Source organism: Haliaeetus albicilla, chromosome 9, assembly GCF_947461875.1.
Source record: "Haliaeetus albicilla chromosome 9, bHalAlb1.1, whole genome shotgun sequence".
NCBI classification, from domain to species: Eukaryota; Metazoa; Chordata; class Aves; order Accipitriformes; family Accipitridae; genus Haliaeetus; species Haliaeetus albicilla.
In genome coordinates, this window is record NC_091491.1 from 25,535,550 (window position 1) to 25,560,279 (window position 24,730).

Here is a 24,730-nt window from a genome sequence, read left to right on the forward strand (position 1 = left end):
AGGGCTGTTACTTAGGAGCTTTGTTTCCAAGCCCCCATGCCAGAGTGGTAAGGTCTAGTTCTGTACTGCCATTCAGTGTGAAAGCTTTCTGAAAAAGCTGCGTAGGAGCAGTCGTGTCTGCACATACATTCCAGCCAAACACTCGACACTCTGGTAAACCTTGTTTTGTCATTTGCTACCTACATGCTGGCACAATGGTACATGTCTGCTGTATTCTACACTAGCACTCCTACCAGTGACACCAACTACCATCCTAAAGGTATGTCCTTTTCAAGCAGCCAAAAAAAACGATCACCTCTATTTCATGTGGTGTGGATGGTATACAACTTGCTAATGCCTCAGTAGAAGAAATAACAGTATAAGCAGGAATATATATTATTTAAAGTGATATTATCTTTCATCTTTTTTTTTTTTTCTTCAGAACTTAAAATGAACTTATATTATAAAACCTACGGCAGTACTGAATCCAGTTTCTAAATACACTTGTCAAATTCCGTTGACACAATGCGGTCTCTTAGCATTTTCCTGTTCTGTGGATTTTGCAGTTTTAATTATAGGCAATTTTTAAACAAAAATAGTTTTGCACTGGTGAAAGACACTGAAGAACTCATTTACTTTTTCTGTTCTGCTGTGTGCTTTGAGATTAGCCCTGCTTTGAGCAGGAGGTGGGACTACGTGACTGCTGTAATCATAAATTAACTCTACAGCTCCATCCTGGCAGGCTCTGCACTACTGCTACCTTCTAGGAAGTTCACTGTGAGGATATTTTTCTTGGAGGTACTTCACTAGAGGTGCTCAAAGAGAAAAAGATCCATCTGAAAAATCTCTCACTGTTTTCTGCTTACGTAATACAAAATTTAAGCTCTCACTAGCTTGTGTTGCTTGATGAACTTCTAGCAACTACCAGAGACAAGGTATCAAAACAAGGCAAAACAACACTACAGAATAATTCATAATCTGTAGGAAGAAAATATTGCATAATTATGAAGAAAGAGCCAAGATTAAGTCAGCATTTGTTAACCTCAATTTAATTCTAACTTTTTTTCCTTTGGATCAGATGCAAGTTAATGTATTTTAGCTTAGTTTAACTAGAACCTAACCTTGTCCTAATCATAGTATCTTTGAATGTCTATCCTTTCCCATACGCTTCTCCTTTACACCTCACATCCTTGTCCTCCCACAAACATCTTTTCACTTCCAAAATGTGTCTGCTCTCCACTCATACTGAGCTACTGTCTGGAAACCATGCAGAAACATCAAGATAGTGCCTTTTATTCTGGCTTAGGAAATATCTATTTTGAGGGGAGAAACCGACAAAAATTAAATGGTGTTACATAATACAAAAAGAAAAAAAACCCCACCACCCAAATTCTGGCTTTACATAGTGAGATAGTCACCCACAACTTCCCTGTTAGATGCTAATACCTACTTTTGGTTCAGTAGTGTTTCCAGTGTAGAAATCCTGTTTGCTGAAGTGAGAACAACGCTTTTCTTTTGGTGAACATGTACCACTGCACTCAAATCTAGAGTCTCAATACTGGCAGAAAGCAGTATGCTACATATCCAGAGACCATCTGATACACAATCACATTGTAAATAGCAACCCCTATGCAGATCCTTGTACATGAATAACACAAATTGGGGTCTGACTCCCAGGCCTCCTCCTCATAAAAGTCTCCAAGCATTTCTACTAGGACAGTACCAGGGAGATTATCATCACTAAATTTCTGAGCTTTGATCCTGAAGAAGCTTTTACTTTCCAGGATCATATAAAAAGCAAATAGAGAATTTTTTTTTTTTTCCTTCCCTATTTTGCATTATAATCTCTGACTGGTAAGAGGTGTATGCAGTAAATTCTCTATATCAACAATTTCAAGTCCTGAAATCTACTCTTGTGTTGGTGTAGAAACTATGCAGATGCCTCAGTGTCCACTGTCTGCAAACTAAGACTATTACTTCTTAAAAGAACTACATGTTAAGAAAAAAATTTGTTTATAAAGCACTTAAGGATATAAGGTACTATACACACAATATATTTACTCATTGACAGATAGCCTCAGGGAATCATTAAAAATGTAACACTGTTCTCTCACTTTGGAAGGGCAAAGCAATTTCACTTTTTTTCCAGAGTAGTGATGCTGGCAAACAGCTGAATGACAAGCAAAGAAATATATTATCGTCTGTATTTTCCTTATTGCTTTCATTTCAGCTTGTATTAACCAAGGTTGGTACTACTAGCATTTTAATATTCCCTAGATAAAATAAAAGCACACTGATGGTAAAAAGAAACAATGTCTCAGAGGTATAATACTAACAACAGTAATTTTTTTAAAAACTGTGTATTTTTCTTAAGTGTCTGTTCTATGGTGAAGTCTATTTCAGTTCTGTACTTTTTTCCCCAGATAAAAGACTGCCAAACTACTTTTTTTCTGTTTGTCTTAGGAAGTGCTAATGCCTCCTTCTATTGTCTGTATCAATACCTGACAGTAAGGAAAGGCTTTTTCTTTGTCCTATGAAATATCTTACAGCTTTTGGTGAGACTGAAACAAGCCCTAGCTTGTGGGCTTTTATTAAACTAATATCTTTTTTTTAATTAAGAAGAAAATCTGTTTCTTTTCCAATCTTCTTCTCTGTCACAATACTAACTCGGCAGAGATGTTTGAAGGCTGAGCTTATCCTGCCACGGTAATAGTAGCTTCTTGCACAGTGCTGTAATAGCTAAGAGCTGCTAGCAGCTTTTGAGAAGAGAAACAGCTTTGAGGTGCTTGGTCCCTTTTCCCCCATGAAGCGTGAGTTCTTCCAGCTTCTTCTTAGGGAAGAGGCTGAACTGAAAATCCATTATATTCTTCCCGCTCACTGGGATAATAGCTGTCCCTTGCACCTAACTGATACAGTTACTCTGGTAAGTGAAGTGAGAGCCATAGTCTTGTGTTCTGCGCTGTAAAGAACTGTGATTAACACTTGTTTAAAGGGCTGCAGGAGGTGGTGTCCCCCCTCCAATCCAAATACATATACATTCTATATCATTCTCCCAAATAAATTTCAATATCTATTTTAAAAGAAAGGAATTTAAACCTGTCTTGGTTTAAGCCCAGCCAACAACCACACAGCCACTTGCTCACTCCCCCTGCCCCAGTGGGATGGGCAGGAGAACTGAAAAAAAGGTAAAACTTGTGGATTGAGATAAGAACGATTTAATAACTAAAGTAAAATAAAATGTAATACTAACAACAATATTAGAATATAACAGTAATAATAATTGTAAAGAAAAGGAATATAATTAAAACAACAAACAACAAAACCCAAAAAACTCAGAACAAAATACCAAGACAAGTGATGCACAATGCAATTGCTCACCATCCATTGACAGATGCCTGAGCGGCCATCCGTGCCTCCCAGCCAACTCCCCCCAGTTTATATACGGAGCATGACGTTCTATGGTATGGAATATCCCTTTGGCTGGTTCGGGTCAGCTGTCCTGCCCATGATCCCTCCCAGCTTCTGGTACACCTGCTCGCTGGCAGAGCATGGGAAACTGAAAAATCCTTAATTTAGGATAAGTGCTACTTAGCAACAACTAGAACATCGGTGTGTTATCAGCGTGATTCTCACATTAAATCCAAAACACACTGTACCATCTACTAAGAAGAAAATGAATTCTATCACAGCTGCAACCAGGACAAAACAAGAGACAGGACTTGAAAATTAAAACTATATACAGATGGCTTGTGCAACCTTAATTCTACCTCGTATGCCCACCTTTACGCAATGCAGGATCTCCGCCTGATTCAATGAACAGGAAGACTGCAAAAAGGTGCAGAATTATGAAGAAGCAGAGAACTGTGTATCTGCCATTTTCTAACACTTGAGTTTATGACTTTGTAACCTACAGGACACTCTTAAACATGGTTTCTTCATTCTAATCTACATCAGTTGGTTGATTACGACTATGCAGTTAAAGACAGTATCAAAATGCCAAAATGGTGGCGGGACAACATTCAGGTGGCACAAACCACTTCATGCCTGTCACTCTGCCACTGTATCCATACAGTTGATCCTCATCAGCTTTGGCCCAGGTGTCATGTACCTCAGCATAGGCTAAATGTCTCTGTATGTATTTGGATTTGCAGGGTAACTGTGCAGAACTCACCGTGTTCTGTGCCCTCCTGGTTGGTATATCAGTATGTAAATCCTGTCTGGAAGCTGAACTTATAGGGTCTTTACGTCCTAGGTCTGTGCTGCTCTGCTTTCTCCATCCTCTCTCCTGCCTTCTGTCACAACACCAAGTCTACTTAGATATGCAAGGTGCCAATTCAGACAGCCCAGGAGAGAGTTAGAGGAAATAACTGGTTTGGGACTGCACTGCAATCTGTCCATAAAACTCATGTTTAATTTCCTACGAACAGAAGTGAAAAAGATAATTAGCCCCAGGAGAGATAGCAGGAGATGATAATTCTGAGCAGGCAGTTCCTGGGTGCAAAGGAAAAACACAGTTTAAATGCCTAAGCCAGTGGATGTGCAGGATACAGTGGTGTGGCCTAGGAAGGCTGAGTGACTGCTGAGCCCAAACCTGATAGTTGTTTTGTATATAAAACCAGCTGAAGCACTGATGAGAATGCAGTCCTCAAGGGCAAAGAACTGAAGCAGTGACTCTATCTCCACAGCAGGAAAGGCAAGTTCAAACTGTGCCGTTCCTTGCACTTTAAGCTTTCCCCAATGACGCTCAGTAGTTATTTTGTTCACTTTAGATGTTAGCATCTGTTGCTGACAGGAGTCCAGCGGTGGGAGCAGGAAGGTAGCTGTATGTCAGGGCAGTCGGCTGTCTCCTCTCTGTCCTGGTTTGGGTGATGCAGGTATGAAACTCTCACAATGTGACTTTCAAATTAATATGTATCTGACTGTGCTTGTTTGTACCTTCCCTTGCTCCTTGTGCCCAGTGTGAGTAACATGCATCTTACATTAATGCAGTCATATACTGATTATTTAACATTATCCTTTGAGAAATTAAAGGCTTGGTGTTTTTTTCCACGTTGTTTCCCCTCTATATTTTAGGCAGGTATTGTTTGTTCTCAGGATGTGTATTGTTTCTTATATGCTATTATGCTACTGAACACATCATCCCTTTTTTAAAATGTAGAACTGTGAAGATACAGTTTGTGAAGAGGGTTGTGAAATTTTACAGCAACCACGAATGCTATGACAGTTGTCTTTAAGGATTTAATGGAGTGTCTGACCTCATTCATTTCTTCTCTCAGCAGTAACTCTGTGATGGGATGGCAGTTTTGGATTCTGAGCCATATTCTCATCCTAATTTAATCTGTGCAAAAGTAGAAAAACAATACAGTAGCTTTAAACTTTTATTAGACCAAAGTCAAAGTCTCCTGGCTTTCGAAAGATAGTTTAGATCACCATAATTTCCCCACAGCACAATAACCAAATATAGCTACTCCAAGGCATCCCTCACTGGAATGGTTAAGTGTCTATTTCATAGAACATATAGCTGCGTGTTGTGTTTCCTTAGGAGCTGAAGTCAGCGAAAGCCCTAGGGAAAAATATTGGTTTATTCCATGCATCTGAGACAAAGCAAACTGTAACCCACAGAAAATATCAAAGGAGTGTCTATGTGCCATATTCTGTCCAGAAATTTTCTGTAAGCTTTGTCTCTTTGAAAATGACCAGTAACATTCCCATATTTTTTACTTACATTAAGATGGCATAAAATGCCTTTTCCAGCAGATTCTAGTAATGCAGCCATCTGTTTTTGCTGTCTGTATGACAAGATCATTTGTTTTGATGGTTATCAAAATGCTGATCTGCAAAGCTCCCCAAAAGAACCCTGCATTTATTTTCACTTGAATTATTTATGCTAATGTAAAGGCTAAATAAAAACTCTTCTACTTCTAGTGATATATATATGTGTGTGTGTATATATATATAGCCTGTCTATAAGGACCCCTAATTATTGATCTCTCTGTTCTTTAAACTTGCAGCTTCTTGAGTCTTGTAATCCCAATAGAGTTTCAAGTACTTTTTTTTTTAAGAAAGACAAAATAGCTGTAAAATGATGATTTGAAAATAAATGTTCTAAAATGTCACATGAGATTATCCTTTAATAATTAAACAAACTACCTCCTAATTTTGGAGATCCTAGGAATTTTTTTAGCACCTAGGTTTGGTAGGACTTGTGTAAAAGGAGGCTGCTTGTGTGATTTTTTTGGGGAAGCTTGTGGCTTTGATCATTTCACCACAATTATTTACTAAAAGAAAACTTTCATAATTGACATCTGAGGCCAATATCTGCACCTCTGAGTACAATTTGTACAATATAATTCTCATGTGCTGAAAAGCTGCTATCAGGTTTTCACTGTGACTCAGGCTTTGGAGACTAGAAGTCTCCCTACACCGCAGCTTCAGAAATTTGAGATCTTGGGCAAATTCATTGTGTTTGATGGGAATCTTGTTATCAATGACTCAGTGACTGCCCCAATGAATATGCACATGTTGGATGTAAAACTTCACAGAAATGACTCTGCACCCATGAAGGCCAAAAGCAATACCCAGCCTAATATTTCTACCCTTTGCATGTCTCTCATTACCATTAAAAAGTTTATGTTTCTCTCTCACCATTTCAGTTTACAGACTGGGGTCAATAGTAGTTCTTGCTGCAGAATGAATAGAAAGTATTACTGCTCGTGCAGGACTACAAAATTAAGATCAATTTCTGTAAAACTTTATGTGCCTGCATTAGTCATCTTAAATTACTTTTTTGCTAGGTCTTACACTTATTTATTTTCTTTCTGTACCATTTAAATGTCAAGTAGAATCTCAGAGGATTAGATACTATAATTGTGACAGGTAACAAAGCTGAGAAATCTGATTTCAAGGCTAGTCCAAATAAAACAATGATAAATATAAACCAATAAACTGTAATTGATACCATCTTTTAGCTTTGCTCAAGTTAATCTTTTCCTTTTCCATTTCCTGTAGTTGAAGATTGTTGGTATGGAAAAATTATGGTTCCATCAAACTATTGCAGGGGATGTTATTTTCAAGGAGGATTTGTTCCTAAGCAAAATAATAAGTATGAACCTGAGACCATTTTGTGGGTTGCACAGAAGCCAGTCCTGCTCCTTCCTGTTTTCCTGCATCCTTTGATCTCCTGCTTAGCAGGGCAGGCCGATGCCTGCTCCCCAAATATCAGCAGAGTCTGGAACAATATGTCAGTGACCAGGCTGCTCCAGAAAGACAAAGATAAAACTTTATAAAACAGTACTTCCAAATTTTAGACACTTCCAGGGAAAAGATTTCATAGAAATTGTTGAAACTTTCAGTTGTCAAAATGCTAGGAAGTTTTAACTGTTGTGGTTAACTATAGGCCAGACTCCGCTAAATAACTGCACCAAAAAATAGAAAATACTTAATGGCTTGGAAAAATGAGGTATTTAACAATGAAACCGAGGTGAAAGACTGACTCCCTGCAGCCCTAAATTCCGATTGTCTTGGCAGTCTCTGCCCAGGCCAGTCTTGGTAAGCCAAGAAATGTAACTGCCTGTAGTCTACAAAGCCAAACAGATGCATTCTTAAATCTTAGAAGCAACTGAAGCAGGGAATTATGATGATGTTGGATATATGGTGAAGAAAACATTGATGGTGCATTACTAAATTGAATGTTCAGATTTCTGGGGCAGTTGAGTATTTGCCTACTATTTTTTTAACACACCTAGATAGTCTCATTTGGTACAATGTTGCTCTAAACTGCTATAAAATATTTTTCCTGAAGACATTTGTATCTCATGTAGAAGTAAAAAAAGGAGATTAAAAAGTTATAAGTACTTAAATCCATTCTGCTTATCTGTGCATGTCATACAGTTCTATGGTGCTTTACAGGCATTTTCAGTACTTGAGAAAGATGAGGAAGTAAATGCTGCTAAGCCTAATTTAAAAATGAAAATTATTTTGCTGAAGAAAGATGTCAATTGAAAATATTCCATAGCAGTGACTATGAAAGAATGATCAGACTCAAGTTCCGCCTGCTCCAGGTTTCTGGGGTGTATGAATGAGCAGGTATTACCAAAGCTTAAGTATATCTATCAGCTGGATAGAAAGAGCAAAATGCGCTTTATACAATTAGATATAAGCTGTTAGATCAGAAAGTAGAGCAGCAATGTCTGGAAAAGTGTATTTGTGGTTTTTTTTTTTTAAACTGAGCTAGTTTTTTCTTACTTGCCTCAACTACTCAGTAATGCTTATCACTTTATTATGATACCCAATATAGGTGTTTTTCCCCCTTTTGTGGTATAGTGTTAGTATGCATAATAGTTTAGACCATGTTTCTCATTTTCATACTGTCTTTCACGCAGTGGGGCAGGTCTGCGATGTATTGCTGTCTCCTGGGCTTAGGTGCCTTCTTTCTGGATTACAGTGGGGGAAGAAGGAATGGGGAGGTGGTACTTTGCAGGGCAGCAGACAAAATCAGCAGCTTCATGGTTGTCACACCTCCTGAAACATGTCTCCTGATAACTCTCTACTCAAAGTCTTCTGTGGAAAGGGTTTCAGGACTGGATCCAGTGGATCAGAAACTATTGTCTCTAGATTAAAAACAGGCCCCTTTGCTCCACTGGTTAGTGAGATCCTTCTGCAGTAAAAGCACACCATTCTGTAAGTTCTCTCTGCTTTTGAGAAAGTGAGGTGGGAACTAAGGAAGGACACATGCAGGTCTGATGATGCGTTTTGACTGAGCTCAGCTGTATGATAAATATGTATCAATATACACATTAAGAATAAAAATCAGGTTTGTAAAATCTAACTGATCAGGATAATGCCCTAAACTCTTCCTTCCCCCCACCAAACCCATCCTGGTCTCAGTGCCTCTTCTTGCTTCCTGGGTCATAAGATTAAATTTTTAAACAAATACCACCATGTTTTTTCCCCTCTGAAAAGGAATGTTTCATCCTTCCCTTAACAGCATTTGCATTCAGCACACAAAAGATCCAGCTACAGCTGACCAATGTTACAAACAACAGAAGTTACAGCTTTATAATGGATATGGTTTGATGACAGTCTTCTTAGCTCCATGCACTTTATTGTCAATGTCTAACAGAGTCACCCTGTAGAAATGTCTAGATTAAGTTAAAGTACAAACAAAAAAAATCCACTTATTCTGTGACTGAACCAGTTTGTTCTTTAGAGACCTTTTCCACACAAAACAAACTCTTAGCAACTAGCTAGTGGTTTCCACTGCAATTCAGAAGAAAACATACCCTGTTCTAAACATTGAGTTCACAACATAAGGCATAGCCTCTAAATTCAGCAACTCATAGTCTCTAAATACAGCCTCAAATCTACTCACCTATATTAGTTCAGTTACACAAAGGCCAATAAAGATAAGACACTAACTGCCAGCAAAACAGTAATATGAAAGAAGAAAAAACAAAAATGTCACTGCCAGGCTTGTCAGAGTTGAGGAGCAGCCCAGAACAGCAGCGATGCCCTCTGCTTTGTGTCCCCTCTTAACAGTATGCTTCAAACAAAAGGCTAATTGCCCAACTTCACCGGCTCAGTCTTTCACTGCGGGCTTTGCTCCTGCTGTGGCTCACCAATCTCTCTTTTCATCATTTTTGACTAAAGTTCTATAAGAAAGATAACATATGGTTGCCAACAGCTTCAGTCATTTTAAACTAAACCTTTAGGGACTGACCTCTGTTTCTGCTGAAGGAGACTTGCATAGCATCTCTCTGCTCACGTGTGCTTTACAAATTCCAGGGCAGCTCTGCTCCAGCTGTTAGACAGGTTATAAATAGGTAGAGCTCTGAAGCAGCAAGATTACTTGAAAAAGAAGAAACATTACATGTTCTTGTGCTTACGAAGTGGTCTGGAAAACAGTTGATTTTCTGATTGGCTACGTGAGTTGTTGGGATTCGAAAAGCCTGCTTACCTATGTATTAACATTTCTATGTTAACTTTTCAGCACCTTGAGGTGTAAGATCCGACTGCCACTTTCCCATCAGTGGAGTGTTTCTGAAGGTGTGGCTTTGTCTCATTTCGCTGTTGTATAAGCAAGGTTTGAGTTCACGCTTAGCTGGTGCACTACACAATCTCCCAGTTTAATCTGTTCGTGAAACCTGTAGGAAGTTTTACCTCTGGGACCTCTGGCCTATTGTCAAATTAGATAGATATGATCCAGCAAGTTTGAAAGGGACTACAGATTGTCACATGGAGGCCTTGACCCACATGTACTCGTAAGGTATGTCTTGATTGGAAATGAAGATCTAATCTCTAGCATGCAGAATGGTAACTTTGTGTGGCATGTCAAGCACATCAGACACCAGATCCTGCAAACTGCAGAGGAGTCACAAGAGGAACACTGGTGGGGCAGAAGCACCAGTTCCTCCTTCTCCCACTGTCAGCACTGGCGGAGACACAGTCTGTCTCCTTATCAAAGCTACCCACCCTCCAGCCTTCTTTGTTCTTCTCACCTGCCTCCCACAGACCATAAGGGCTTAAAATTTGGCTTGAAAAAAGCTGAAGCCCAATGCTCAACTTCTGCTGATGGAGCCTGTTGCTGTGGGAGGTTATTTGACATGGCTCTGTCAAGACACCGGACTCCTCTGTCTTTCTATTTAAGCCTCTCGGAGCCATCGGGGGACGCTCTGTTGCCAAATGTGTCCCTAAAAGGAGGGGGCCTGTAGGTCTGCCTGCTTTTCCATAAGTAGGGGTTTACTTTGGTGCTGCCCTCTCTTTTTCTCTGCCTATTTTTAGAGAACTGCTTTGTGTTAGCATCCATTAAAAAAAAAAGTATCTTCTATGATACCACCATCTCGGATCTCACAAATTTTTTGAAAATGAAATCATGAATCACCATGCCTACCATGCTTGCAGAATCTGTTGTTCAGTCACATTAAAAAGATTCTTCAAGTCAGTTAATTTGACATCTTAAATAAATGCTCTCAAAACCCTAAATGCCACTGCATAATTAGAAAGAAAGCCTTAACTGAACTTTGAAATTTCCCTTTTCCCCAATTCTCCTTTATTTGCTCTCCCCTCAACTTGAATTTGCTCTTTCATTGCTCTCAGTTGAGCCTGAAATTATTTCTGTTGGTAAACAGGCAACCAGAAACCATAATTATGCTTCTTTACTGAGGCTGTAATCCTAGGTATTCTCTTGGTTCTTAAAAAAATATTTAATCAAACTAATTTGAATCTAATTCAACTACTTTGTCAAACTATTTTTATGCACACAAATCCACAGCTGCTTTGGGACAATGTTTTGCCTAATACATGTAGGTTTTGACAGATTTAGGTCTTGCCCCAGTTGAAGTCTGATCTATTGATTTATCTATTAAATACTGATCTATTTCCAGAATCCAGTATGAGAGAGTGAAGATAAATAATTTCCTCTCACAGAGTTCTTTAAGCACCTTTCGGGGGGGGGGGGGGGGGGAGGTGCACATCTGGAAGGACTTATCTTACCCAAATACACTGTTTAAGAAGCAAGCTGGGAAATTCTTTAAACTGTTCATAATACATAAAGTGATTTTAACTGGGAAACCTCATTTTGATGGATTTGATACTGATTCTTCCCAAATGCTTAGAAAAATATGATGCTACCCACATTTGCATACCACCAGTTAAAAAGAGCATGGAATATCTCAGTTAAACATCTGCTGGGATCTGGAGGAGGTGGCTACTGAATCAGAATTATCAAAACCATCCCTAATCCCATGCAGAGATTAGGCAGAAGTACCTGTACTTCTGCACACTCACCCATTCTCGCAAGCTCTGTGTTCCCAGAGCCAGACCACACAGCTGCTGAAATCATGGATGTTTTTCTACCAAGTTAAACAGCAGCAGACAGAAATAAAGATCTTTTCTGTCCATGAGTCAGTTGGATTATTAGCTTTATCATTACCATTTTTAAGCTCTGCAGCTTAAAAAAATGACTTGTTCATTCCACATATTTATTTGTATATGTGGTTGGAGAAAAAATATCTGAACAACACTTTTAATGGGTTTAGAACAAAGCCCTTAAAGCAAGAATCTCCTAGCTTTCAATTTCTCATATCTGAAATGACGAAGCTGGATATCCTGGGTTCAGCTGGGATAGAGTTAATTTTTTACAGGAACCTGGGAGGTGGGGGCACAGCCGGGGCAGCTGACCTGAACTGGCCAAGGAGCTATTCCATACCATGTGCCATCATGCTCAGTATATAAATGGGGAGCGGGCCGGGGGGTGGTCTCTACTTTCGGTGGGGGAAGCGGCGGAGCGTCGGGTCCCGGGTGGTGAGCAGTTGCACTGTGCATCACTCTTTTTGTATACTCTTTCATTAGTACCGTTGCTGTTGTTGCAATTTCTTTGTGTTGTTCCAGTAAACTGCCTTTATCTCAACCCTCGAGGTTCCAGGTTTGTTTTTTTTTCTCTCCTCCGTCTTCCCCCCCATCCCGCCAGAGGGGCACGGGAGGAATGAGCGAGCGGCGTCGTGGTCCTTTGTTACCGGCTGGGCTGAAACCACGACACTGGAAATTAAAAAGATGTTCTGGTCTGAACTTTCTTCTTCCCCTAGACAAGTTTCTACCAAGGCAACATCTGCTTTCTTCATGGCCTTCTTAAACCTGTAGGTCCAAAGCAGTGGTGCAAATGGGACTGTGGGGCTCCCTGACATGCTTTATGTGGCATCATCCCTACATTGGGCTCACACTGCAGAAAGGGGCCTGGAAGCTCCTACAGTGATGATTAAAGTCACGGCTTTTGTAGCTCCCAGTTTCTTTGCAGACAAGCAAAGAGATGAGAAATTTCTGGCATCCAGTTGAGGATTGGATTGGATCTTTTTGGAAAAGGAGCTAGAAACCTCAGCCTGAGCCAGTTTCCTGCAATATTATCAGGAGTGGTGTTTTAGGTAATTTCAGTAACACTATGTAGAGTGGTTCCTGATTGTTCTCTTACTTACGCTGATACTTTGAGAAGGTAAATATGTCTTCAAAACAGAAACTCCTATCCCTGCTTTTGCTTACACCTAGTAACTTTTTCTTAGTGTAGCTAGGAAAAAAAAGCTGTATGCTAACACTATGATGGTAAAATGGATGTTGTATGGACAGCTGTAGAGGATCTTTCAGTTCAGAGGGCACATGAACTTACACTTTGTCTATACAAGGTCCTGAGTTCTGGAGAAGAAAACACCTATGGCAAAACATTCGACTGCAGTTAGGTGCAACTTACGGTGGAAGTTAGATTTCATGCTCTGAATGCTAAGAACACAAAGCTACACAGAAGAATTTCCAAACTTAGTACTTTCTTCAAGTTCTCACAGTGTCACTGGGCATGTGTGTTTATCTGTGTAATAACCAACTGCTCATTTTACTTAACAGAAGCTCTACTGCTGCAGCCAGCAGCAGACTGAACTGGAACAGAGGCAATTAGACAAGCTGCCTGGGGGGCAGACGGTCTCTGCACTCAGGCCCACTCACAAATTTCTCAGCTATTTAAAGATATAACTATGCAGTCACACACACCCTAATGAAGAGGAAATTAGGATCATCTGAAGTAGGAGTGTGCGTGTGTGGCTTTCTTGTGTGTACAGTTTCATTATGCCTAACATGTGATCGTCATTCAGCTTCCTTCTGGTTTTATACCGTGCTTCTTTAAAATGCCTTCATGCAGAGCAGTGAGGCTTGTGACACCTACGTTAAAAAGCATGTAAGGGAAAAGACACTTTCCTACAGTTTCTGAGGGAGAGATCCCAACTGTTCACTAACTGCTAGCTGAAATTTGTTGAGTGTCAGGTAATATTCTATAGTGTTCTCCACCCACACCACCGCCCCCCCCCTTTTTTTTTTTGCCATTACTATTATTTAGCCTCCTAATTAACTTTGGAGGCTATTAGCTCCTAATAGCGTCCGAGTAACTTTGGGAAGCAGGCAGGATTTTGGTTCCTGCCTTGCTATTGAATTGGTGTGCTGTCATGGGATGGAAGAATGTAATCAGGTAATTTCCAAGTATTTCCCTCCCCTGAGCATAGAGGTAAATGCCTACTGAAGAAGGATGTGTTATAAGGATTGACATCACTTTTTTTGTGGAGATTCGAGATATTTCATAAGAAATAAGGAAACTGAAAATTACCAGTTGTTGCTTTTATGTTGCAATTATTTGGTTTTAGATTACAGTTTCCTTTGCCCCACTGACTAAATCTTAGTGACTTATTTTCCCTGCCATTGGCTCTCATAACTTCTTTTTGGAGCCATTAACTGTTATAACTAATATACATAGCTCAACTCTTTGCTAGATAGGAGACTGGGAATGGTATAAGAGATGTAGCTCTCTCCTCCACACACGGTAGAATTTGATCCGTTATATTTAAATGGTTAAAGAGGATCTTGAATTGGAATATGTCTTATATGAGGTGTTTGAAATAGCCTGATAGTGACTCAGAATAAAAAAGCATCTTCTGGAAGACAGAGCTAATTATCCATTAACATTTGGATGCAATGTTTGTCTTGCATTAATTTCCATGCTTGCCAAAATGATTCTGGCAGAGGAACCAGCTGTGAGATGTGGAAATAAAAATATTAGTTTGGAAGTACTAGATATGCCACGTAGCTGCTTGCAAAAGGATCTACACAAATGTGAGGCAGCAGTATTACACAGGTGGGAGAATTCACAAGTGATAGCCCCAGAGTATGAAGAAGCTCAGGCACACCTTCTGCATTGTAGTCTAAATAATTCAAAAGGCTTCATGACAGGTATCCCTCAGCTATACAGTGGTAACCTTCCTGACCTCACCAAAGTGCAATCAGGCTACTGCAAACCATCAAAAAATCCACCCTTGTCAAAGTAGGACCATCGCAGTCTACTGACGCTTTCTCTGCCTAGAACTTCAACAGGATGCAGGGCAGGTTGGGGAAACACCAACTTGAAGCCAAGTGTGGGCCTTCCTTCTGTTGTACAGTCCTTCGCATGATTAGAGAGTAAGTTTCCCTCTCTAGCTGTGAGTGGAGAAAGTATTTTTCCCCTTCTTGCTCTGTATTTTCATTAGGACAGGCACGAACCCCACATTACTACTTTCAGTTTCTATGTAAAAATCTTTCCCGTGAGCTGCACAACTGCTATCTAACATGCAGATGAGGTTTCCAACTGCTCTTCTTGCAAGCCCTGATGGAGCATTTCCAAAAGCAGACAACCTAGTATATACTATCTTCTGTGAGTCACTCAAGTTCATCTAAATAAGGTCCTGACGTGACTTTCCTGTGTCTCCCCAGCCCAGCCACAACTCTTTTTTAGGTACATGTTATATGTTGTCAGAAGGATGTCTTATACTGTTCTCCCTCCAGCATTTTTAGCAGTAACATACCTGAAATTTAGTCCCAATTACTCTTCAGAAGGTGCCTATCTCAAATGACTTAGTTGATTTATGTGTCTTGATATTTTAGAGACTATCCCTATTTTAGTGGCTGGACTGCATTAATGAATCACCGCAAGTCATCTCTTTATAATCTGTTTCTTCAAAACCAGCTGTGAACATATTCTTCCCATTAAGGCTTATTCCTTTGGGTTTGATGTAATTAATTGTCACTTATGACTTAAAGAAAATATGCCAATAAATATTTATGCCACATGCACCATCTGCTTTCTCTGGTGCCCTGTATACTTAATGTTTAACAAATTTCTATAAGCCTCACACTGCAATTCATGTTAGAGGGAACCTGTGGTTATAACAGCAGCAAGCAGTTACAGATGTCCACTCTGAAGGTAGCACAAGAATCCCATTTCTTGATAAGGCAGACCATGGAGGCACTGAAGATATGCCAGTGTGAAATGCTGAAGGGGATACAGCTGCAATACCACACTTGATCCTCCTGGTGTTTATTTATAGCTTTGTCAGAGTAAGGCTAAGCATCCAGTTCGCTTAAATACAGACAGGAAAACACTGCTGTGTGAAAGTATCACAGAGGGACAGGAAAGAAGATGGCAGATCTAGACAGAAGATTAAAGTGTGTCCAAGTCTGAAGTTACAAGAAAAGAGAAGAAAATCTATTGTCAATTTTCCCCACCCCGAAATTAATGAGGCAGCTTTTGGCTGCTGTATAAAATACATGCATGGTACTGAAAATGTGGAAATACAACCCTTTAAGGGCATATTTAATTTCTGCCTTAATATTAGCTCATATGTGAAGATATATTTTTCAGAGCCAAGTATGAACAAGACCAACAAGAGAAACATATTTTACAGATTATATAAGTAATTCTTTCAGTGGTCGTTTAAACTAGTGTTTCGGCCTGCACTGGGCTCCATAAGGCAGAGAGTAATTGGTGAAGAGGGTTTCTTATTTCTCTGTGCAAGTGAGAGAGGGGCTCTCTGGAAGGTACAATTCCTTACCACAGCAGCATGAACACCCACACATGCCTGAGAAATGACTAAGACTCAATGCCACAATTTAGCCTGCAGCTGTTGATTCCTGCTCCTTGTCAGGATATAATTAAGGTATCGTCAGGCTGAATAGGAAGATGGGACTTAAAACTAAAAATACCTCTAGTAATTATGGCTTAGATCTGGAAAGCAACGGATGGATTTTGATTTCTGAAAGAGACAATGCTATTCTTGAAGATGGTTGAGTATTTATTGAGTGAAAGGTAAAATAAACACTCTTGTAATCCCCTGTCTATATGACATACTGCTGGGGGTGTGCATGCAACCTCATGAGGGAGGGCAAACATCTTAGTATGTAGGTCTATCTGTTTTATGCAGACAAGTAGAGCTTTGCTATGTTTACTAGGAAATGCAAATCTTCATTCAAACACAATAAAACAAAACAGTTGTTTTAGCTATGTATGGTCACTACTTAGGAACACACATACGGTTTTGATTTAAAAAACCCAACAAACAAAAAAACCCCTCCTTTGGGATTCAAGATTGCACTTCCATACTTGGTTGTATATAGAGCCTTGCTGACTGCTACCAATCCTGGGAAGAAACATCCTCCTTTCTGAACTCCTGTAAGAGTAGATCTCCACCCTTCAGTATGGGAAAGTAAGTGCTTTCATTCTTTGGAGACTCTGGAGAACATACTGGAGCTAGGGGCCCTTATTAAGAGATACAAAATGTTCCAGTGCTTAGATTTCAGCACCCTGACCCAGTGTCCACACTACTGTTAGCAAGTTACCTGGAAGTAATTCTGGTATCAAAGACTGATGTAAAATATAACTGTGTATATTTGTACCTAAACATCCAAAGATATGTCGTGTCAAATCTTTAAAAAGACTTGGGTGAAGAAATGAATGAAAACCACTCATAATCTACTTTAATTCAACCGAAAGCTGCTTTCTTTTTTTTCCTCAAAATACACCTTGCCAAAGATTTTCCCTTTCTGCATATGTTATCATTCCACTTGAATTAATTTGTGGGAGCTGTTTCCTTGATGTTTTTGTTCCATCACTTGAGTGAGCACTGGCATTTGTCTGACAATACAGTGAGATGATTCAAGGAAGAACTGGCCAGGAAAACTAATTTCTTATTTTCATAGGTTCTCTTCTGTCTGAACCGACTTACTACACATTTGTACAAATGCAGGGTAGTAAAAAAGATGAAGCAGGGGCTAGAGGAGGAGGTGAGACCACAGAAGCCCTGATTTGACCAGCTCAAATTAGTGCATAAAGGCATCCTTAACCTCCTCCTGAATCTGTTTAAAAGCTTGATGGCTAAACTGCAATGAAATTGGCAATGCTTAGATACCCGCTTAGGAGAGTGAAGTTATACAGTAGCAAGTTAAGCAGCTAGTACTGAAAATCTAGCTGCTATGATGGCAAAATTACATTCTTCATTATCTCAGTAAACAGAGAGATCATAGACGACGTGATCCATAATTACATCACCTGTTGTGTTCTCAGCAATCTGTTTTATTTATCACCAAGGCAACAGCCTTGCCACCCTTCACTAATATAAGCATTGCTTCCTTTCCTTGAGACGCTGTCTGTCTTCTAGACTGGGTATGTTCTTCTGTACTCAACTAAGCAGCTAACAACGCCAACCTGCAATTCTTCCTTCTCCTGTACTGTGGATGGATTGAGGTTCTTCCATGTGGCATAAGCCCACCCAGTTGCTGGTTACTGTCTCCACCCTCCCCACTTCCCTAGTCATGTTGTCCTCCACTCTCCTTTGTGCTACCAGCAGCACTCATCAGACCACTTGGAGAAAAAGTGGAGATGGCACGGGGTCAGACAAAAGCAGCCAACAGTTAAATGAGAGGGTACTTTAACAAGACTGAATTTGAAATTTGGGCTGCTGTCCTTCCCTTTTCCCTCTACTCTGGCCACGTGCTTCCGCTGCTACCTTGGGCTTGATCTAACCAATATACAGCTGCATATGTCTATGCATATAGCCTACATTATATGCATACTTGTATGGAGTATTTAAGTTATTACAGAGTAGGAGTACTTGCAAGTGGAAAAGTTGCTGGACTATTTCAAGACTGTTTCAAATCTTTAAACCCTTTATTGAAACTGTTCTCTCCTGCAAAGCCAGATCTTTCTTTCAGCTATAAGGAGACATAAAATGATTTTAAAATGAGCTTTAGAGCCCTTGACACATCCTGATTCTTTAAAAAGTGGTATCTTGTTATGCTAAAGTAAGAAATGAGCACTGTTTTTTATTGCTTTGTTCTAATTGAAAAGCAGAGATTTTCCACCTTCCATATCTATCACTGCTGTTCAAGGGTGTAAAGTTTGTGTTTCTACTTCTCCGGGATATTTGACAAAATGTTTGCAGAATTTCCACCAAAGTCTGGAAATCCCATTACCTCTCACTTGGAGGCACACTGCTTGGGAAGGGAAGGGTGTATTTTCCTAGACCAGTGGTTCTCAAGGGCTTTGTTAGGCTGTGTGGAGCGGGAAGGCCTGCTTCCCAGCCTCTGTGTTGGGACAAGATGGTCATGTGAAGAGAGAGAGGGCATGATATCACATTTTGTGGGGAGATTATTGGAGTCTGGGCCCATTTTGAGAGAAAATCTTTTTTCAGTGCAAATATCATTTCTAATGGCTTTTGTATCTGTTGCTGCTCTAGAGTATAAAAGTCCAGAGAATTTCTGGAAAAATCACTGCTATGATTTAAGCATCTTGAGGTAAATGAATGCCAAATGTCTTGCAGGACTATAATACTTTTTTTTTATCTTACTTTTTTCTAAATAACTCTTCATTAAGAATTCCTAAAAGACAATTAAGATACATCTTTAGAAGCATGGCAATACCACCTTACTCATGCTGATGCTTACTGCACAGGCATTGAAAAGAAAAATGTCAAATCTTAGGAAGTGCTAAGAAGAATCATAAATGACTTTTCTGTGTGCAAGATTAAGACTTTGTACTTGAGGAGAGTCCAATGCTAGAAGAAACTATAAATCATCTAATTAAGGAAGAATTTCAATTTCTTAACTTGTACTAACATAAACCAACTACAAATGTTCAGCACTAGTAATTATATAACCTAGATCTTTGGAGGGAAAGTAGGGACAAAGTATCTATCAGTTTTTTCTTTTCAAATAAGGTTTGCTTAAAAGCATGTCCAAAGCATTTGATGTAGGTCCTGAGAAACGTGGCAATAATGGAGTGGACAAAGGTATATATATTTATGTGGGACTACATTTATTTTATGAAGTCTCTCCATGGGGTAATAAGAATGTCACATTACAGATACTTTAATTACATATATAAATCACTACGTGCAGCTTATGAATGATTATGTCTCATGAATCCATGTATTTTATTCTATTAGGTGAATTTTGACTAAGTTCTCATTCATTGGAAACAAACAAAACAAGACTTCCATAATTAAACTATGTTTAAAATTTATACTATCTAATTATGATATTAGTATGAAACTACATATTCTAATCTGCAGCAGTAAACTGCTGCTAAACAGTATCATTGTTAGTTGAACTAAGTTTAATTTAGTGTTTAGCAATTACTGAAATATTCTCTGAAGAGGAAAAAACACTCATAACATTGATGTAGAAGAATTTCTTTGAGGGAGTTTAACCTTTTTAAGCAGACAGCATGGCAAAATCAGATAGGGTCATCTGAAATAAGGGGGGTAGCACGCTTCAACCCAGGGGAGGTTTAAAGAGAGCTGGTAGGATGTTTTATTCCAATACAGAAATGAAAACAAACAGCACTACTACCTAGGATTTACCTTTACTCTCTCCCACTGTGCCTTCACTTCAAGCACAGAAAAATCTTTTTCAGGTGCCCCTTCCTGACTAGCCTCTGTGCGAAGTCTCCCTAGAAAGCCCTAATAACATAAGACAGTTAGTCCTGTCCCCCTGGACTCAATCCCAGTGTATCTAATCTGATTTCCTAAATGTAAACACAGAGAATTGGACAAAAATTGTATGTACAGAAAGTAGAAAAGGAAAGTTAGGACAAGACAATCTTTCAAACTCTGTTCATATCATACTCATTATACATATAACACTTCTTTTGATAGACAACTCACCAACATACTGCTAAGTTGGCATAAAAATGGAGAACAGACACCACATCTCCCTGTTATTTCTCCCTATGATTTCTATTGTTCATCCTTGCAGATGACCAGAAACATTGGATTAAATATAGACACACTAGCATTTCTTCTATTATTGTAAGGTAGCAGAATTTGAAATAACAATTTTCAGAGCTCTTGAGAAGATTTCCAACTTAAGCAAATATGAAATACTGTTCCTCTAACACAATTTATTATTTTCATATCATAATGGCTACATTCTCATTAACCAGTTTGGAAATGGATGGACTATTACATGTACCAAAATGCTGGTTCTGCTTAAAAAAAATTCTCTCTGAAAAAGTAGTCTTCTATAACTGAGTTAAATATTTAGTGTTTTAATAAATCAATGTTAGTATACTTGGTGAGCATACGTAGGACAGCCATGAGTCTATTTTTACTTGTACTAACTGTGCTAATCTGTAATGGAACATAATGAATATAACATTTATGAAAGCTATGTTCATATGATCTTGTTGCATTTATAGTTACAGTAAGATTAGACCCCTTATAACTAAACATGAACTCTTCCAGATGAAAACTGAACACTATAGCTAAATGTATTATGAGCTATCTTTGGGAAAAGCAACCATTAATGATATACTACGTTTGAGATTTCTTTTTTTCCTTCTGCAAACATAATGACAACTTTCAGAGGCAGTTTGATTAAAACATCTCTGGCACCATTGGCAACAGCAATTTATAAAATCTTCCACATGAAAGAGAAGATAGAACATATTTTCTGCTAAGGGCAGTCTGGTTTGCTTCCTAATTGAGAAGCTAGGGAAACTATTCCATGTTCATATCCTTCTTCCTCCCTCATTCCCGCAGCTTCTGCTTGTTTAGTGTCAGTCATTGGAAAGGACTCACAATGAAATGCTTTGCAGGTTCTGAGTATGGTACTGAACTAATGCCTAATCCTTGCACAGTGGTTAAGTATTCCCTGTTCCCTGGCTTGCTCATGTACTGTGCACAGCAAAATGAACCACCCACGTATCTAAAGTGGGGAGAGCAATTCGTGGGAAAAAAAAAAAAAAAAAAAGTGTTTACACTCTGATTCACATATCAAGTTTGATGATTAATTTCAGTTTTCTAGTTTACTGCTTGTATTTACATTAGTTGTGCAACTTTTTAGGCACCCAAATAAAAATTCTGTACTGTACGACCACTCAGAATAAATTAACCAGGAATATGAACAAAACTTCAGTTCTGCTCGTAACAGTTTATGAGTACCAATTCAACAGTAACTCAAAAGCATAACTTTCAGGGACAGATCAAGAACTGTGCTTCCAGGCTACCAAATACCTTTTCTCTTGATGTGAACAGCAATGCTCCAAAATAATATATAACTTCTTAGCTTCTAAATCAATGCTCTCTATATATGATATTTTAATTTCACTCAATATATTATTGTACATTCTACTTCAACCTCGTTAATATAAAATTCTTTCAATGTTATCTCTTTTCTTCTATAGTGATAACTGTAAATTGCAGAATCAACTAGGTATAAATTTAGCTTAGAAAATTGTGAAGCTTTTTGTGTGTGCAGAGTTGGCACTGTGTTCAGAAAGCCATACAGGGACAGCTGGCTGTCCTGTATGTGCACTACACAAGGAGTAGGCAATGGGACAAGATGGCTTGGCAGACCTTGTTTCAAAGCATATCCTAATATTTCTCCCATGTAAGAAAGGGGTCAGTCAGGCAGGGTCTTGTAGTTTAGGATGGCATTAGGAACTGTGGGGCAGTTCTGTATCCTGGAAGCCTCATGGAGCACCTTTGCCCACTCTCTGCCTGCAAGCAGGAACTACACCATTACACTATAGTAATACAAGCTGTTTTCTTAGGAAGGACCTTTGTCTTTTTTGTCTTTTCTTTGACAAAGAGGGGATTAAAAGAAAATTAACGACTTGCATTACTTTACCAGGGAAAATTGTGGGCATTCAGCACATGTGAGATTTGGGTCCTTGACTTGCTGAAACCCTTTATCTCAGAATCTCCTTTTGGGATTGCAATGAAAAGTCATTTCAGTACTTCTGCCTCTTCTCTCATATCTGCAAAATAGTGAGAGTAATGCTTATTTTTCCTACAAGGTGACTGACCAGGGCTAGATAAAACCTGATCTGTGCTTTCAAGAGGAAAAGTGTGTATCAAGCAGCTATATTGGGTATTTTTAAATCAAATCTGAGCATAGTCTTACTTTAACAAGCTATCTTTTCTCAGTAGCTCCATCCTATCAGAGATAGATATAATTTCCTATAAGATTCAAAGAAATATGAAGAAAAAAGTCAAAGCTCAACACATCAAAAAGCAAGTCATAATTCATTTTTATATTATTATTTGGAGTAATCATTTCCTCTGAGAAAATAAGCCTTTTTTAGGATATGAAGTACTAAATAGTAAAACCAAGTGACTGTGGTCAATGATTTCTGCATTAAAAACAATCCTTTCGTGTATCAGACAAGGATACCATTGATTACCTGCCTGATGATGCCATTCTGGTTAAGAATGTAGTCAAGATACCGTTCCAAGTGACAGCATTTCAGCTGCAATTGAGCAATGTTTGTACTTCCTAATACTGTGACCCTTTTGCTTGGGAAATACATGCAGAATGCTCAAAAAACAGGGAACTGCTGTCTGTCTAGTTTGGGGAGTCTAGGAAATTAGTACAACTAAACACTACTCCTTAATATCCCCTTCATTTTTTTCACCCAGCATCATCTAAAGTAGACACAGGAGTCTGTTTAGTTTCTCATCTTATACCTTGTATTGTTGCTTACTAGCACACTCTGATTAGCTTGTGTCTTTTGCTCTCTCTGTCTTGTGGGAACTGATAGTCCAATGGACAGCATGACAGTGAATTGAGCCCTATAACCTTTGACCATATTCCTAACCTTTAACTGCTGCACTTACACTGTTGTATCACTCCTGCTGTTCTCAAGCATGCAGCATCACCCCCAGGCAAGACACAAAGCCTCCAGTCATCACCACCATGGGATGCAGATTCAGTTTCTTGACAGCAGGCATCTGGGTTCATCAGCTAGAGCTGAAATGTCCATGTCCTTGAGGGAATCCCAGCAGAGTCCATGAGAGTCCTCCGCTGGTCTTTAGGTTGTGTGCAGCACAAGCAGTGCTGGAAACCTTTCACCTGAGACAAAACTGCTCTTTCTAAAGCCTTTGTTGGCTCACTGAGGCCAGGGAGTAGCAATCAAACAGGATTCCAAGTAAGGATCTGCTCTCTTGAGTCCTTCATCAAATAAAAAACTGTTACAATCATAGCAATGTACCTCCATCCAGTTTCCTGTAGCTAGTGTGTAAAGCAACAACATAACTCCTATTTCTTCATGTACCCTCTTAACCAAAAGCTGTTCTTAACTGCGTTATAACCCACAATAGTGAGATTTAAATTTCATTTCAAATGTAAAATAATTCTGTTTGCGTTCTTTAGCAGCTTCTCCTCATCTGCTATAAAAAGAGTTTTCTCTTTAATTGTATCTCTATGCCTTCAGGAACATTGAGCAGCTTTTTAAACATCTGCTCTTTCAAACCTGCCACTTACCAAGTTGTGGTTTGGAATAATTTTCTGTTTGGCTTATTTTCCTCTGTTGTAAGTTGCAGATTATGAACATAAAAAAATATGGAGGGCCACAAAGTCTGAAAACCAAATGTGGCGAAACCTCTGCAGTAATCTTTATTAATGTGCTTTATGTAGAAATCTGTATTCATTTTTGCTTTGTATGTTTGCTTTTAACAGAAAGCTGGAAATTACAGAAACTAGATTGCTATGATTTCAGTGCCAGTTAGTCATTGACTTTTTTTAATTTAACATGTACTGTGGTCGGCCCCACATCCTACCCAAATAACTCTCAGTGGACTTTTCCCCAGAGGAAATTACAGTGAGTACTTACTGAGGCACAGTTGCTTTCTGACTTGTCTTCCAGAAAGCCAATTTGGCATGGTGTCCTCTGATTCTGCAGCCAGTAGTCTGTTGATTCTAGCAGACTGTTACTGCAGAGAATCTGTTAAAATAGTTAAAAATAGTTAAAATAATTTAAAAATTTACTCAGTCCTACTGTGCTTTGGGGGCCTGAACTCTATTGTTGTAACTCAAAAGAAATCTTGCCTACAAAATTCTGGGAGGCAAGACTGGGACCCCTGTTCCTTTTGGACCTGTCCAGTTAATGTGCCTTAAATCAAGTGATTTATATATCCCC

General features: G+C 39.1%; 1 protein-coding gene across 5 annotated transcripts in view; it reads right to left on the reverse strand.

Annotated features, from left to right (window-relative positions):
* The window catches only part of SPHKAP (SPHK1 interactor, AKAP domain containing), a 76,148-nt gene that overhangs the window by 25,306 nt on the left and 26,112 nt on the right, over positions 1-24,730 (reverse strand). For all 5 annotated transcript variants that reach the window (XM_069792175.1, XM_069792174.1, XM_069792172.1 and 2 more), the window contains exon 3: positions 24,425-24,535. In XM_069792175.1, the coding sequence (XP_069648276.1) occupies positions 24,425-24,535 (111 nt within the window). The remainder of the gene's footprint in view (positions 1-24,424; positions 24,536-24,730) is intronic.